Below are 17,923 nucleotides of genomic sequence, written 5' to 3'. Positions count from 1 at the left end.
ATTAGTATTCGTCTAGTCTTACCTCATCAGCAAAGTCCTTTTCCAGATCCAGGTAAGCAGTATAGGTTTTGTTTCCACCCCATTTCTCATCTCGAAGGATCACAAACTCTATATAAGAAAAATGACCTGCATCAACAAACTCGCTGATAATAGCAGTAAGCATTTCTAGCCCAAATACATAGGTATTTGTAGTTTTTGCTATATAGCATTTATTTTTTGGTGATAGGATTGAACCCAGAGCCTCACACATTAAGTGCATGTGCTCTACCACTGAGCAACACCACCAGCCCTATTGTTCTTAAACTGAACGATGAGTGGCAATATCATGTACCCAGATAGCATCCCAGATTCTTAAAGGGAAGGATCATGGCTTAGAATTCTTTTGTATTTCTCTAATTTATCATGTCTGCCTCCACTTATTTCAAAGACCCCTGTCTACCCTGTTACCCCCTCAGAACTTAGGCTGGTAATGAACACCTGGACAATTAAATGATACCCTACCTCACTGGTAGATTTACACACATGAAATTAGAGTAGAAATTCAGGGCAACCAGTCTCTGGAGGAAGAATCTGTGACAAGTGACAAGCATAACCACAGCAAGAATTTGGGTCTGCCAGCCTGGCTCTTTTTTTTTTTTTTGGGGGGGGGGGTGCTGGGGATCGAACCCAGGCCTTGTGCTTGCAAGGCAAGCATTCTACCGACTGAGCTATCTCCCCAACCCTCAGCCTGACTCTTGAGAGGACAGGAAGCATCTTACCTGACTTGAGTGGGAAGAGCACATGCTTGATGAAGGACAGAACACCATTGTTCTCCACATTGCCTGGTTCACAGAAGGCCTTCTTTAATTTTTTCTTGACATCCTCCTTCCGATCAAGGAGATCAATTTTGGATTCCTAGAAATCATGGAGAAGAGGACCTCTTGTGGTTGGAAATGAGAACTAATCTTCCTTTTTTTTTTTTTTTTTTTAACTTTTATAAAGATTTTAACATTAAAGTACCACAAAAGCAGAATTAATCAGGGTGAAGAACCACTCAAATTCTGACATGTGGCAGAATAAACAAATCTTTTTCTGTGTTCTTCCCAGACTTTGTCTATAGGACACAGAATCGTTATACATTTGTACTTAGAGAATAAATGTCTACCTTGCTTCTTCATGTTAGACAATATCTTAAGTATTTCTGAGGGGCTACCTTGTCTTCATTTATAATTTTTTTTGGGGTGTACTGGGGATTGGACTCAGGGGCACTCAACCTCTGAACCACATCCCCAGTCCTATTTTGTATTTTATTTAGACACAGGGTCTCACTGAATTGCTTAGCACCTCACTTTTGCTGAGGCTGGCTTTGAACTCGCAATCCTCCTGGCCTCAGCCTCCCAGGTCACTGGGATTACAGGCATGCACCATTGCACCTGGCTTTATTTATAATTTTTATGCTGCATTATATTCCCAGTTATTAGTGGCATCATAACTTGTTATGATTATGTCCTAATTTTTACAAATTATATATAATGCTATATTGAACATCTTTACAGAGACTGTTTGCCTTCTCTAGGATTATTTCCTTAAATGACCTAAAATGTCTAGGTTCAAGATAGTTTTCTTGGGGCTGGAGTTGTGGCTCAGTGTTAGAGCACTTGCCTGGCATGTTTGAGGCCCTGGCTTTAATATATGTATGTTCAGCACCACATAATAAATAAAATAAAAGATCCACTGACAACTAAAAATATATTAAAAAAAGAGATTGTTTTCTTAAAAGTATATATATCAGTAATGTGTGAGGACCTATTTCATAGCACTTACCAACAGCAGGTGCTAGGGTGTGAAAATATGTCCCCCAGAATTCATGTGTTAGAAACTTAATCCCCAAAGTCATATGTTAATGATATTTAGAGTTAGGACCTTTGGGAGGTGACTGGTCATGGGAGCTTTTGCCCTCATGAATGTATTAACTCATTTGTGAATTATAGATTAATCCATGCGGATTAATAAATTAATGGAAGTTAGATGTGGTGGCTCATCCCAGTGACACTGAGAGCTGAGGCAGGAGGATCACAAGTTTCAGTTCAGTATTGGTAACTCAGCAAGACCCAGTCTCAAAAGTTCTGTTAGCAAAAGAAAATGGAGATAGATACAAGGTATGATATATTATCTACTGTCATTTTTCCCTTTTTGTTTCGTTTGTTTGTTTGTTATTTCCGCAATCTAACAGCGCTGGGGACTCGAACTCCGGTCTCGAGCTTGCAAGGCAGGCACTCTACGTGATGGACTACATCGCCAGCACTCATTTTTCCCTTTTTAATAGTAAGTTTTGTTTCTTGTTTTGCAGTATGAGTTTATAGTCATTTGAATTCAGTGGTTACCCAATCCTAGCTTACATGTGACAGTATATGCATCGCCTGAGTATATAAAAAATATGAAGTATTGGACTCCACCCAAACCTAATGAATCAAAGTCTCTTGAGGTTGGCTCAGGCATGAGTATTTTTAAAAGGTTCTCAGGCTTAGGCTGGGAGTATAAAAAAAAAAAAAATTTTTAACCTGGAATTATTTTAAACAAACAAACAAACAAAACAAAACAAAACAACATTCCTGAGTCCCTCCTAGAATGACTTACAGAATTCTAAAGGACAGTCAAATTTGGGAAACCAGAACAACTTTTCACATCTTTGGATTCCATTAATTCCTCTATTGTGTATACCAAATGATCAGAACATAAGTGTACTTTACCCAAGTAGGGTTTTTAAAGGTTAAGAGATATCATATTACTTATATCAAATGCTGCAAATCAAAATGCTAGCTAGTGATATATAATCAAGGCCTTCTCATTAGTAAGGATGAATTTTATCACAGTTTTATGAATGAAGAAATAACTTGCTTGTGGTTTTATCAGTAGTAGTAAGAACTGTTAAAAATTATGATTGGATTCCATCAGGATTACTTCTCCTTCGATACTCAAGAACCACTGAACTAACTGGACAAGAAGTTCTCTTAGAGCACAAATATTATGAATGTTCTAGTTAGCCAGGTCACTGATTTTTGAGTCCTCAATCTCTCCATTTCTTGCTGAAGATTACTAGACTCAGGTAATAGTTGGCGGGCTGGGGTTGTAGCTCAGTGGTAGAGTGCTTGCCTAGCACATGTGGGGTTCAAGACTCAGCACCACATAAAAAATAAATAAAAAAATAAAGATACTGTGTCCATCTACAACTTAAAGAAAAAAAAAAAAAAAGGAGAAAAAGAAAAAGAAATAGTTGGTAATTTACCTCTTCTGAAGAGCTCATTTTGCTCCCAGTTAATCCTGGGACCATTGGATTCATCAGATGGACCCGTTTTGAGTAGCCAAGTGCAGGGAGGTACTGAGAGATGGGAAAGAAACATACAAAAGCAGGTATTAGTATAAATTCCTCCCCAGTACCCTGATTTCATCTAACTTGTCCAGAAACTTAACTTGCTACATTCTTTTCTATCATTTTTCCTTTTTGAATACATGAGTTTCCAATGGTGATCATAATGTGAACAAAGTTTTTTTCCTTTAGTGCTTTTTGTTATATTACATTATGAGGCTACTGAATTTATCCTCCTACCAGAAACAACTCTAACAGCAGGAAACACATAAAACATCCAGTTGCAGGCATTGGAGAGCAAGCAATGTGGGACTACAAGTCTTGACAGAAGCTCACACAGCTTTCTACCTGAGGCATTTTCCAAACTAGGTGCTGAGAAAAAAAGATCAAGGAGACAGCTGCAGTCTAGACAGAGGAGACAGGTACTGGAGTTAGGCTGTAGGTAGGCTAGGATTTGGGATGGATTCTAGAGAAAAGGACCCCTGTGCCCTGAAAAAAATCTTCTGTTAAAATTCCCCACTGAAGCCAAGCGCAGTGGCGCATGCCTGTAATCCCAGCAGCTCCAGAGGCTAAAGCAGAATTTCAAGTTCAAAGCCAGCCTCAGCAAAAGTGAGGTGCTAAGCAACTCAGTGAGACCCTGTCTCTAAATAAAATAAAAAATAAGGCTGGGGCTGTGACTCAGTGGTTGAATGCCCCTGAGTTCAATACCCTGTACCTCCCCCTGTCCCTGCTAAAAAAAAATTCCCCACTGATTTCTTAGCTGACTCATAGCTGTACATCTATGTACATGGTGCATAGATCATCACATGCATGGTGAGATTTCAGGAAGCCTGGCAGAGAATTGGCTCTGGGAGACTGGAGACCCTAGCTGAGATTTTAGATGGTGCATAGTACTGGGAAGACAAGCTGAAGTTTAGGTCCAATCAAAGTAGAGAGGGTTTGGTGACCACCCCAAGATTTTAGCTTGAGACTCTGAAGGGCTATTTCCTATGAATAAAAACCACCCTGTAGGAGTAAGGGAAAAACTGAAGTGGACCTGCTCTAACAAAGCCTAAACCCAACCTTTAATCTAATTGAGGTGATAAGTCAGTAATTCATCAGTCTCCAGAAAACAGACTCCATAAACATAATCCAGAGCTTCCACAACACATCTGTAGTTTCTCTGAAACAATAGAGAAATACTAGAGATAGAAAGCAGAAAAAAGTAACTGACAGCCAAGAGAAGAGAGTCAAACAGAAGCTGATCCAGAAACAACCCAGATGCTGAAGTATGCAGACCAGGATGCCAAAATAACTGACTGGGTTGTTAAAGGAAATAGGAGGAAAAGATGGACAAAAGTGCAAATTGTAAAACAAAAAAAGTGAGAACCTATAGTACAATACAATACTGGATTTAACAGAGACAGGATTGATGAACTTGAAGAAAGGGTAACAGAAAATACCCAAAATATCAGGCCTCGGTGGTACATGCCTGTAATCCCAGTGGCTCAGGAGATTGGGGCAGGAGGACTGCAAGTTCAAAGCCAGCCCCAGCAACTTAGCAAGGCCCTAAGCAACTCTGCGAGACCCTGTCTCTCAACAAAATATAAAAAAAGGGTGGAGGGGCTCACTTCAGCAGCACTTATACTAAAATTAAAAGGTACAGAGAAGATTAGCATGGCCCTTGTGCAAGGATGACACATAAATTCATGAAGCATTAAAAAAAAAAAAGGAAACACCCAAACTAAAGCATACAAGGAACAAAGAAAGGAAAACAACAGAAAAGATTATAAAACATGTGACATATGACCAAGAGGCTTAATCTATGTGTGACTAGAGTCTCAAGAGAGGAGAAAGAATTAAGACAGAAATAATATTACTTGAGGTAATAATGGCTGACAGTTTTAAAAAATGGATGAAAACATCAATCTGCAGATTCAAGAAGTTCAGCAAAATCTAAGCAGGAGAAATGGGAAGAAAATTACAGCTAAAAACATCATGGTCAGGGCTGGGGTTGTGGCTCAGTGGCAGAGTACTCAGCACATGGGAAGCCCAGGTTCGATCCTCAGCACCACAGAAAAATAAATAAATAAAATAAGGTATTAAAAAAAATCACAGTCAAATTGCTGAAAATCAAAAACAAAGAGAAAATCTTACAAGCAGCCAGAGAAAACAATATCTTCAAAGGGGTAATAATAATACTTATGGTAACTCTTCAATGGAAGCACTGGAAGCCAGAAGACATTATTTTTTTTTCAGTACTGAGGGTTGAACCTAGAGTTTCTACCACTGAGTTATATCTTCAGCCCTTTTTAGTTTTTATTTTGAATCTCACTAAATAATCAGGTTGGCTTCAAATATGTCATCCTCCTGCCTCAGTCTCCTGAGTTGCTGGGATTACAGGTGAATGATTCTTTAAAAGCCAAGGACTGAGGACATAGCTCCGTAGTGAAGTACTTGCCTAGTATGTGCAAGACTTTGGGTTTGATTCCCAGCACTGCAAAAAATAAATTAATTAAATTTAATTAAAGCACAGAGAGAAAAATAATTGTAAACCTCTAATTTTATACCCAGTAAAAGAAAAGAAAGATGTTTTTCAGACAAAAGAAAGCTGAAAGACCTGTACTATAAGCACAGAATACTAAGCTGGCTCTCAGGTTTCAGGAAAATGAACTCACATGGAAGCATAGAAGCACAGGACTGTAGGAGGGAACCCAGGGTATCAGAAAGGGTTTATGTATAACTATAATGCACTAATAAAAACATAAATATAAGTCTCAGAGATTTAAAATATACGATAATAAAGGCACGGAGGGCAGGAGGGGGTTAACCCATTATATGTTCTATTATCCTATATGTAGGGCACCTATAGAAACTTAAATTGAGCAATTTTATAGGTGTCCTATAAATAGGATGATGGAATACAATGGGTTAGGTGGAGGAAAACTGTTGTTGGTTCTTGCACTGTTGAGAATTTGTGAAAACATCTAACTTCAACTGTAACAAATTACAAGGATACGTGTTGGAATCTATAGGGTAGGGGAAGGCAAAACTTTTCTGTAAATGGCCAGATAATAAGAATTGTCAGTTTTGTGGGTTGCATATGGTTTGCATATTCTTCACCTTTTTTTATTGTCCTTTAAAAATGTAAAAGTAATTTTTAGCTTGTGAGTTATGTAAAAATAAGCTATGAATTGAATCCTTGGAGAATAATAAATAAATGGTTCCATTCACTAAGATGTTAAGAGAGCAGACGAAATAACTTACTAATCAAAGAATTTACATTTTAAGCATTTCCTCATTCATTATAGCTCCAAATCAGTACTTTAATATTGTATAATATTCCACTGTGAGGATTTTTCATCATGTATTTATTTAACCAATTCCTTGATGTTGGAGATATCTATTTCCAAATTTTTGCTTTAAATTGATAATGTGCTAATTACTCTTATACAAAAATTGTACTTATTCTCATTTCCTTAGGACAAATTCCTAGAAATAGAATTATTAGGTCAAAGGATAAAAATATTTTAGGGTTGTTGAATCGTTCTCCAAGAATTTACATTTCCACTAGCACTGTTTTCTCCATACCCTTGCTAATATGAGGTTTTGAGAAGCTTTCAAAAATACCAACCACTTCTCAATACCTCTTTTCAACTCACTCAAGTTCTTTTCCACAAAAGAAGTATCATGGGTTTATGCCAATTTCTTGCTAAGCCTGTTAAACTTCATCTTGAGATGGCAGATTACACAAGACACAGGGCAGTGTGGACCAAATGCTCTGGGGAAAAAAACAGTAGTTCTGACTGGCACCTCTTTCAAGAAACAGCTATCAGAAAGAAAGCAAATTCAAAAGGTCCTGAGCACCTTTCTCAGTTACTAACTGTGTGACACAAAATGGCTTTGGTTTTCTTCTATTATGTTATCTCATCTGCAGAACAAGGAGAATATTATCTATCATACAACAGAGTATGAGTTGTGGGACTGGCACATTGTAGTTCAATTAACTTCAGTTGTATACTTCTGAGGCTCAAATAAAAAAAAAAAATAGGAAAAAGGACACTAACCTTTTCTGCAAAGGTGAAAATTTTTCTCTGATCAACACCTCCAAATTGAGCATCTACTTTTAAATACTCTTCATCCAAAGCCTGTGGAAAGAAACATATAAGCATAAACACCTATGGAATTTCTTCCCTATAGGTCTGAAAAATCAAAAACTGTAGAATTACTAGGTTTTTCAGAAAGCAGAGCCTGAACGGGGTTTGGGAGTGGGGAAGAATCCAGTGGAAAGGGAGGGAAGAAAAGACAAACCACAGCATTGTCAAAGGTAACTCATTAAATAAGGCAGCCTATGACACATATCAAATAAGTGGCATAAAGAAGTCCAGCCAGGTGTGGTGGCACATACCTGTAATCCCCACAATTGGGGAGGTGAAAAGATGACAAGTGTGAGGCCAGCCTGGGTAAATTAGCAAGACCCTGTCTCAGAATAAAAAAGAAAAAGGCCTGGGGATGAGCTGAGTGGTAAGCACCCCTGAGTTCAAACCCCAATACTGCCTCTCCCTCCAAGAAAAGTCCTGGGGCTGGGCATGTAGCTCAGTGGTTCTCCAGAACACCCCCCCCGCCCAAAAAAAAAAAAAGTCTTGTGAGAGTTTAGAAAAAAAGGTAAGATTAGACTATAAAAGGAAGAGTGACTGCTATAATATTTCAGGCTTGGTGCCAGTTCTGCAAATGCAGCGAGGAATCAGAACCAGACTCCTTTCAAGAAGGGCCAATTACCCACTTGGGGAGAGACATGTAAACAACCACTTCAGCGTTTAAGGGCTGGTCGAGATGTTCATGTGGGAGCAGTGCCAGCACAAAGGAAGGCACCATCGCCTCCCTCAGATGGGTGTGGGGAAAGCTTTCTAGAATCAAATTGTGGGCTGAACTTGGCTTTAAAAAACATACAGATGTTTTTCACCTTGAAGAGGAAACAGAATGTGCGAGAAGTCATCATAGGTGTGATGTTTCGGGGGAAATTTAGTGATTCAGTCTGTAAAAGCATTTCAAGGGATGTGGGAAATAGTGAGTGAAGAGGTTAGAAAAGCAGGTGGGGACCTTGAAGTGTCACGCTACAGTGCCTAGTGCTATTCTGGCCAGTGAATGGTTTCAGGGAGGAAAGAAACATGACCAGCACAGTAAAAAGATCATACCAGTAGCAAAAATGAACTTAAGAGGGTTTTTGTTTGTTTGCTTGTTTGTTTTGGTGCCAGGGATTAAACCCAAGGGCGCTTTACCACTGAGCCATACCTCCAGGCCATTTTATTTTTTATTTTTGAGACAGGGTCTTGCTAAGTTGCTGAGGCTGGCTTGTGATTCTCCTGCCTTAGCCTCTCAAACTGCTGGGATTACAGGTGTGCGCCATCACACCTGGCTAATTTAAGAGTTTTTAAGAAGCAGAATTGATAAAATTGGGTGCATGATTGGCTGAGGGTGAAAAGGATGAAAGAGAGTAAAAGAAGGTTGAATAAACAGGGACAACCTAAAATACTGTCCAAGAGAACCTTCTGGATGATGGATATGTTCCATATCTGTGCTGAGATAGTAGCCAATAGCCACATGTGGTTATCAGGATTGCTGTGGGAGACTGAGGCCTGGACACAGTCTTATGGCCATCCCCTCCTTTCCTCTTCAGGGAGTATACACTGGAGGGTATATTCATGTAACTGAAGAACAAAATTTTAACTGTTTATTGAGACTAGGTCTTGCCGTGTCACCCAGGCTAGCCTCAACCTCCTGGGCTCAAGTGACCCTCCTACCTCAGCTCCTGAATAGCTGGGACTACAGGCATACATACCACCTTGCCTGGGTAAAATTCTAATTTAATTAAATTAATTTTAATAGCTCCATGTGACTAAGACTAGAGCTTACCATATTAGATACAGCTGATGTAGTATGTCTTCAGATTTAATGCTGACAAAGAACTGTTTGAAGTGATAAGGGGAGACTCTATTATCTTTTCTCAGAGATATACAAAGAAAAAGTTAAGTGTATTTCAATTTTTATCTCACCTTCCTGACGTAAACAGTGTCAACAGCTTGCTCAGTGTATTTTTCCATCTTTCTCCTCACTCAAAATACACACTCTCATGAAATGTGATGTGATTGTTTTCTTTACTGGAAACTAGGATAATGTCTAAAATTTATTTTCACACATCTCTCTGAATTGTTTTTTCTTTGATTAAGAGATAAAGAAGATGTGCAAGACAAGTAATGTCCTAAAGGACAGACAGGAAGGGGAGGACTTACAACCAAAGAAGTAAAAGAACGTTCCAGGAAGACAGGGATGTAGGGAGGAGGACAGACAAGAAGGAAGTTCCAGAAGTTGGTGAAGGGACAGCAAGTATATATTGGTTTAACTGATGCTGACAGAAGATGGTGTTCATCATTAGAAGTAAAGCAGAAAGTAGCTGGGAGGGGTATAGCACTTGCCTATCACGTATAAAGATGGGCATGAGTTTGATCCCCAGCACTTCAAAAGAAAGAAATAGAGCAGAAAGATCATTGGGGCCATTCCATCTCTCTTGAGTACCTGCAGTCCAGGGTACAACAGACCACTCAGCAAAGGATGCTCCACCTGCTTTACGACTTCAGCTCCAGCTTTCTTGGCATCGTGTTGTGTGACGACGGAGGACAGTCTGTACACATCCAATGTGTACTCTCTGAAGAGGAAAGGAGGTGACAGTCATAAGACTGGGCACAGGTCTCATTTTCTCAGGTATCTCTCTTAATCTTAGAACATTTGAAGAGAGTGCTGCCAGGTAGTTTCTAAAGAGATTGTCTGCTCATCCAAAACATTACTTTATTGTTATATTTTTCCTGTCCTCAACCCCCCAAGGACTGGAGAGTGAACTCAGGGGCACTTGACCTCTGAACTATATCCCCAGTCCTTTTTATTTAATTTTGAGGCAGGATCTCACTAAATTGCCTAGGCTGGCCTCAAACATGCAATCCTCCTGCCTTAGCCTCCCAAGTCACAGGGGTTTCAGGCTTGTGCCACCATGCTGCTATTTTTTTTCTTTTAAAAGATGGCTTTAATCTTTTGCTTTACTTCCAGGAAACGGTCTGTTATTATCCCATGATATACTGCTTCTCTGCCATTCCCCTCTACTTTTCTTCTGGAATGCTTTTCTTCCATGCCTTTTTAAAAAAACTTGTTGAGGGCTGGGGTTGTGGCTCAGTGGTAGAGTGTTTGCCTAGCACGTCTGAGGCAATGGGCATCTCCAGCACCACATAAAACTAAATAAACCAAATAAAGAAACAAAACAAAACAAAACAAAACAAAACTTGTTGATATCTGAGCAATACAAACAACATCAAATTTAAGCAAAAGGATCTAAAGATGGGTGCGGTGGCACACGCCTATAATCCCAGCGGCTTGGGAAGCTGAGGCAGGAGGATCACAAGTTCAAGACCAGCCTCAGCAATTTAGCAAGGCCCTGAGCAACTTAGTGAGATTCTGTTTCAAATAAAAAATAAAAAGGGCTGGGGATGTGGCTCAATGGTTAAGCATACCTGGGTTCAATCCCTGGTACAAAAAACAAAAACAAAAACAAAAAAACTTAAACAAAAGGATCTAACAATTACTTCTGAAGCTTTTTTTTTTTTAATTGTTGATGGACCTTTATTTTATTCATTTATTTATATGTGGTGCTGAGAATTAAATCCAGTGCCTCACACATGCCAGGCAAGTGCTCTACCACTGAGCCACAACCCCAGCCCACTACTGAAGTTCTTGAGTACCCTTTAGAATCTATCTCTTCCTCCTCTTTCTCCTCCTTCAGAATAACCACTATCCTTGGTGTTTCTTTCAAGTTTTCTGTTTATATCTCTAAACAATATGTTGAAAATATTCTTGTATGTGTATTCCAGTATATATGTACAAGTTATACACACACACACACATGCTAGAATTCTGAATTAGAGGGGATTTGCATCTTGAACTTCAGTGGATAATGCCAAACTATTTCCAAAGTGGTTTTTATCAATTTCATTGCTTAGTATCACCATTATTTTAAGTCTTTGCCAATTTGGTGAGTATGGAATGATTTCTTTGAATAATATCCAAGGAGGCTATTATTCTTTGCATATGCTTATTGATCATTAATTTCTGAGAGAATGCCCAGTTAAGTCTTTTCCTACTAGATTGACATACTTTTTAAAACGACTAACTCTGTAGTTTTTGAAACATAATACTGGATATTATCTGTGTTATATCTTGTCCTAGTTTGTAGCTTGACTTTTTCTTTCTTTCTTTCTTTTTTTTTTTGGTGCTGGGGTTTGAACCCAGTGCCTCATGCATGCAAAAAGCACACTCTCCCACACTGAGTTGCACTTCCCAGCTTGTGGCTTAATTTTTGGTAGTAGGGTACTTTATCACTGAATCCTTTCTATTTTTTATTTTGAGATAGGGTCACACTAAGTTTCTGAGGCTGCCCTTGAACTTGTGATCCTCGTGCCTCAGCCTCCTGAGTTGCTTAGATTACGAGGTATAGGCAACTCTGCCTGACATTGTGTCTTGTTTAATCATTCCTATCCTGAAATCATAATTGCTCTCTCAAGATGTGAGTACATATCAGTGTATATTCTAAAAGACTTTAAAAATTTTTTTTTTGGGGGGGGGCTGGCATTGTGGCTCAGTGGTAGAGTGCTCCCCTACCATGTGTGGGGCCCTGGGTTCAATTCTCAGCACCACATAAAAATAAATAAATAAAGGTATTTTGTCCACCTACAACTAAAAAACAAAATATTAAAAAAAATTTTTTTTTTGGTAGTAGAGATTGAACTCAGGAACGCTTAACCACTCAGCTGCATACCCAGCCCTTTTTTAAAATTTTGAGACAGGGTCTTGCTAAGCTGCATAGGACCTCACTACCTTGAGGTTGTCCTCAAGCTTATAATCCTCCTGCTTCAGCCTCCAGAATCGCTGGGATTACAGGTGTGCACCATTACATCTGGCTAAGAAGTGTATTTTTTTTTTTTTTTTTTTAACATTTAACATCTTTGCAATTTAGATTGCCTTATAAATAATGGCACGTTATACATTAGCTATTTTGTTCCTGGGTATCTGTTGCAGGGGACTGGTCCCTGGATCCCTGTAGATGCCAAAGGCACAGATGCTCAGGTCCCTCCCTGATATAAAATGGCACTGTCTGCACGTAACTTCTGCACCTCTGCTCATATAGTTTAAGCCATCTGTAGATCACTTACAGTCAGCCCTCCACATCCATGGGTGTCACATCTGTGGCTTCAGCCAACTACAGATCAAATATATTTGGAAAAAATATATTGCTTTTGTTCTGAACATGTACTTTTATTTTTTTGTCATCACTCCCTAAACAATACCATATAACAAGTATTTATAAGGCATTTCCTTGTATTAGATAGTATAATCAGTCTAGAAATGATTGTAAGTATGCAGGAGGATGTGCCTAGGTTACATGTACCATTTTATATAAAGAACTTAAGCATTTGAAGATTTTGCTATCCAGGGAAGTTCTAGAACCAACTGCCTGCAGACACTGAGGGATGACTGTACAATGTAAATGCTACAAAAGTGACTGTCACACTCTATCAGTCAAGGAATAATGACAAGAACAAAGGTCTACTTTGGATCTGAGGTTGGCTGAATTTGTGGACCTGAAGGGCTGACTGTATTGTCAATTGAAATATGGTATCTCTTTGTAGTCTCACTTTAACTTTTTCTCTGGTCACTCAGTACTCTTTACTAACTTGTCAATATATTGATACGTTTAGGTTAAAAAAAATTGCCAGGCATTTTTAGTTGTTTTTGGCAGAAAGGTAGTCATAGTAACTGGTCTGCAAGACTGCTAGAAATAGAAGTCCTTATCTGCATCTGAAACACTTGTATTTTTTCTGTCCATCTCTCTGGGATGCATTCTGGGTGAACTTCACACTATCTTTCAAATCTTGAATTTTCTCATTAACTGAGTCTGCAGTTGATCCTGTATATTGCAAGGTTTTTTTTTTTCCCCTCTAATGACTGAAACTGAGATTTCCAAGGTTTCTAAATGTTTCTTTTATGTCTAAATAGTCATGTTTCATTTCTGCCTCTTTGTCTTATAATTTCCTTTTCTTTTTAAGTAGATATTATTTCTTGACATGTTAGAGCCTGTCCTTTTAGTAATATTAGGGACATAACACGTAAGTGGTGGGCAGCTTGGATCAATTCTTGGTATGTCAAGTCTCCATAGGCCTGACACTTGATGGAAATCCCTAAAGACTTGGGTGAGTTGTTAGTAGTGCTCCTATTCCAGGTTCTACCTTCCTTAAAAGGCAGCTGTGGGAATGGAAAAAGGGGAAAAGCACTATTTTATACTCTGCCTTTACATGGTAAGCTTGGTGTGTTTCCACTGCTGGTTTCCGGTCTGGGACACAGGCAGACCTGTAACTTCAATCCAACTCACCAATTTACATTTCAGTTTTGTTTCTCTTCCCACAGAAATGTTTAGTTTATTTTTGAACCAGGCTATGTCCTTTCATCTATCACTTGCTGTGGTTGGAACAGGAGAAGTATATCAAAGTGTGCACTACAAAACCATCTTTCTTTCTTTCTTTTTTTTTTTTTTTGCAGTGCTGGGGATTGAACCCAGGGCCTTGTGCTTGACAGGCAAGCACTCTAGCAACTGAGCTATAGCCCAGCCATCTTTCTTTAAAGTCACTTTTGCACATAAAAAAAGAACAAGGGACTTGAAACAAGATAGCTTATTTATTTATTCTACTTTCCTATACTCCTAATTCTGTTAAGTCCTAAGAGAATAAAAACCTTGGCTGGGTTATTCACAGTTATAACCTCAGGGCCTATAATAGAGTTTGCATATAGAAAGAACTTAATACATATTTCTATGATTTGCTCCCTTAACTTCTTCAGGTTTCTGCCTAATATTTTTAGAGAGGTTTCCCCTAACTGTTCTACTTAAAAGAAAGAAACCCCTACTGTCCAAGAACTCCCACCTGCTGCCTGCCTTTAGCACCTATCACCATCTGATACACAAACACAAACAATTTATATACATATATACAGATATATAAACACTTGATCTGTGTGTGTGTGAGTGTGTGTGTGTGTGTTTGTGTGTAAATATAGAGTTCAGTGGTAGCACTCAAGTTCAATCTCCAGTATTGCAAAAAACAAAACAAAATAAGAATTAAATCTCAGGCACTCTACAGAGACTTGGAGGATTAAAGATCTGTTTATATAAAGATGTTTATATCTTTATTCAAAACTCTAAATGTCCAATAGTGGGAAATAATAAAGAAAATTATATGTTAGAAGAAATAAAATGAGAAATTAGAAGTAAGCAAGAGATCTGGGGTCACATCCTGACTCATCTACTTAGTAGGTGTGTAAACTTGGGAAGTTAAATCTCAATCTATTTCACTGATAATAGTAATAGTATGCTTACTTTAAAAGGTTGTTTTGAGAGTTTCAATGCAAAAGTTCCTAGTAGAGTGACATATGGTATATAGATTATAAAGACTTATTTTAGAGGTTTAAGACATTTTAAATTTTGGGGCTAGAGATGTAGCTCAGCCGTAGAGCACTTGCCTAACATGTGCGAAGCCCTCAGTTCAATCCCCAGAAAACAAACAAAAAATATACAAAATAATATTTACAGTAATTTTATAAATATGAATATAATTTACATAATTGACAGAGAAGAAACAATAAAAATTGTTGGGGAGGTGAGAAACGTGTGAAATCTCTTTCACATTTCCTTTTATCATTATTTGCTGAGGCTGGATGAGAAAGGGAGGCTGATCATATACTGTCCCTCTCCTACATGTTGTAAGTTCTGCAACTATGTTATGGTTACAATTATATCTCTAGCAAGTAGAACAGTGCCCACATATTTACGAGTTTGTTGGGTCATTCTTTCTTTCTCTTATTTATTTATTTATTTATTTTAGGAGGGGACTGAATTCAGGTTATTTATTTATTCACTTATTTATTTCACAGGGGATTGAATACAAGGGTGTTTTACCAATGAGTTACATCCCCAGCCTACCCCCACCCCCACCCCTTTTTAAATATTTTGAGACATGGTCTCACTAAGTTCTGAGACTGGTCTTGAACTTGCAATCCTCCTGCCTCAGCCCTTCTTGAGTTGCTGGGATCACAGGTGTGTACCACTGTACCACAGGTGTGTACATTTTTGATGGATGAATTAAGAGGACAAAGAACATACATTATTTAATGGTTCTTAACAGGTACTGCCAAACAGCTTCTAATCCAAACTTAAAGATCGCCTGGACTCCACAGGTCTGTAATTAGCTAGAAGCACCAGAGCCATGAACAGGGTGGATGATCAAGTACTTACTTGCTGAGTTGGTAATCCGTGCCTTTAACAAACTTGAGCTTCTCCAAGGGCACGCCAATGCTCTCCAGCATTGCCTTGATCACATTCTCATAGTAACTAGTTCGGAGTTCGAGAAGTTCCCATGGGGCTTTCATGTTATCCAGATATGCGTGAAGGTCCGCAAACAGAATTGTAACCTAGACATAAGGGATAAGGACCACCAAAATGTGATTTTGTCCATTACCTCCAACTACTTTCCCTCCCCTCCCTCTCTTGTTAATCTCTTTTTATCATTCCCTGAGGGCAACTGCTTAGCTGATACCATGGATTCTTACCTCACATCCTGCCTTTAAGAAGTCAGCAATCTTGGACATGGGCACAAAGTAAGCCACATGTGGCTTGCCTGTTGTTGCTGTTCCCCAATAAACTTTAAGTTCTCGCTCCTTCAGTGTTTCCTTCAGCTTCTCTTCCCCCAGAACCTCCTGTGTGGAAGCAGAAAGAGCTGACTTAATCCTGGTATTCAGCCTTGCTCATCCTTTCCTGAGACAAGGAAAGCAAAGACGTGTCAAGCTGGTACTGCTCTTAGCGAGAGGAGCATGTCTCTACCATCTCCCCCTCCAGTTACTACTTTTTTTTTTTTTTTTTTAATTTTTAGTTGTAGGTGGACATCATGCCTTTATTTTTATATGTTTATTTTTATGTGGTGCTAAGGATAGAACCCAGTGCCTCACACATGCTAGGCAAGTGCTCTGCCACTGAGCTATAGCCTTGGCCCCACTTCTAGGTACTTCTAACTCACTCTCCTTCCTTTCATAGCCAACTTCTTAAAGTAGTTGTCTCTTTTCTTTTCTTTTTATTTTCGGTCTCCATTTCTTCATCTCCTATTCCAGTGCAAGTTTCATACTGCATTACACATACTCTTGTAAAGATCACAGAGTATCTCCAGGTCTCTTAACTTGAATGAATACTTTTTAGTCCTCACTCCCTCCCTGAAATACTTTATACTTTTGGCTTCCTTACTTTATTCTCTTAGTTTCCCTCTTCTCTGGATGCTCCTTTTCTTCCTAGTTATTAAACAATCCTAGTTATTAACAATCCTTGGGGCTCTAGTCTTTTCTTTGATACTCTACATTCTCCCTAGTTTATCCCCTTTAGTTGTTTCAATTACTACTGATGAGCTAACAACTCCCAAACTTCCCAAGTAGTTGAGACTACAATTGCTTGCCCTATACCTAGCTTAAAAACCTTGACTTCCTTTTGCCCTAAAACAATACTAGTAAAATCCTAATAGGCCAGTATGCCCCAGATTAAAGAGTTTTCAGTGTTTCTTCAAGGGATGGTTTTGGTAGGCTGTTAGAAACCATGACAGGTGTGGTGACCTGTAATTGCCTGTAATCCCAGTGACTTTGGAGGCTGAGGCAGGAAAATTGCAAGTTTCAGGCCAGCCTCTGCAACTTAAAGACCCTGTCCCAAAATAAGAAATAAAAAGGGCTGGGGATGTAGCTCATTGGTAAAGCACCCCTGAGTTCAATCCACAGTATGAGGGCAGGGGAGAAATATGACCACAACAGACAAAAACTATTTTGCTAGTTAAAATAATCTATTACTAGGAACTGTTAAAATCCTGTGCTCTAAGTCTGTTGGCAGCTGATACTGCATCCTCCAGAGCTCCTGGAGGATTCTCATCACCCAAGGAAAGGTTTTAGTTAGCTTCTAAAATCCGAGAGAGTCAATTCCATAGACTTTGGGTGTCTTGGCAAGCACTATTTTATGGAGAGAGGCTAGGAAACATAGGATTTGGTTAGGAGAAAGCATGCAAAAATCTTGGGTCAAGATCAAGGTGTGCGTAGAATAATACAAATGCCTATCAATTTATGAATGGCGAAACACAATCTGGTATATCCATACAGTGGAAATTCAGTAATAAAAGGAGTGAAGTTCTGATAGGTACAACAACTTGAACAAACCTTGAAAACATTATGCTAAGTGAAAGAAGCACAAATTCCAGTTATAAGCAATGTCCAAAATAGGCAAATACATAGGAACAGAAAGTAGATTGGTGTTTTCTTTAGGGCTGGAGGTGGGGTGATAGGTAGTGATTGCTAATGGTACAAGTTTTGGGGGATATGAAAATAATCTGGAATTAGTGGTCATGGGTACACAACCTAGCAAATATACAAAAATGCACTGAATTGTACACTGTAAACGGGTAACTTTTATAGTATTTTCATTATATC

General features: G+C 38.8%; 1 protein-coding gene and 1 non-coding gene across 2 annotated transcripts in view; one reads left to right on the top strand and one right to left on the bottom strand.

Annotated features, from left to right (window-relative positions):
- Yars1 (tyrosyl-tRNA synthetase 1) overlaps positions 1-17,923 on the bottom strand; it is a 30,674-nt gene that overhangs the window by 11,151 nt on the left and 1,600 nt on the right. Inside the window, exons 2-8 of the mRNA XM_047544980.1 lie at positions 16,022-16,168; positions 15,708-15,883; positions 9,899-10,028; positions 7,393-7,473; positions 3,266-3,358; positions 759-894; positions 23-108 (exon numbers count right to left, since the gene is read on the bottom strand). Of these exons, the coding sequence (XP_047400936.1) occupies positions 23-108; positions 759-894; positions 3,266-3,358; positions 7,393-7,473; positions 9,899-10,028; positions 15,708-15,883; positions 16,022-16,168 (849 nt within the window). The remainder of the gene's footprint in view (positions 1-22; positions 109-758; positions 895-3,265; positions 3,359-7,392; positions 7,474-9,898; positions 10,029-15,707; positions 15,884-16,021; positions 16,169-17,923) is intronic.
- LOC124968392 (U6 spliceosomal RNA) lies at positions 4,949-5,054 on the top strand. Its single transcript, XR_007105701.1, has one exon. It is a non-coding gene; the product is annotated as a U6 spliceosomal RNA (small nuclear RNA).

This window comes from Sciurus carolinensis, chromosome 1 (assembly GCF_902686445.1).
Source record: "Sciurus carolinensis chromosome 1, mSciCar1.2, whole genome shotgun sequence".
Taxonomy (NCBI): domain Eukaryota; kingdom Metazoa; phylum Chordata; class Mammalia; order Rodentia; family Sciuridae; genus Sciurus; species Sciurus carolinensis.
Note: the sequence above shows the minus strand (reverse complement) of the source record. Positions and strands in the feature narration are given on the sequence as shown.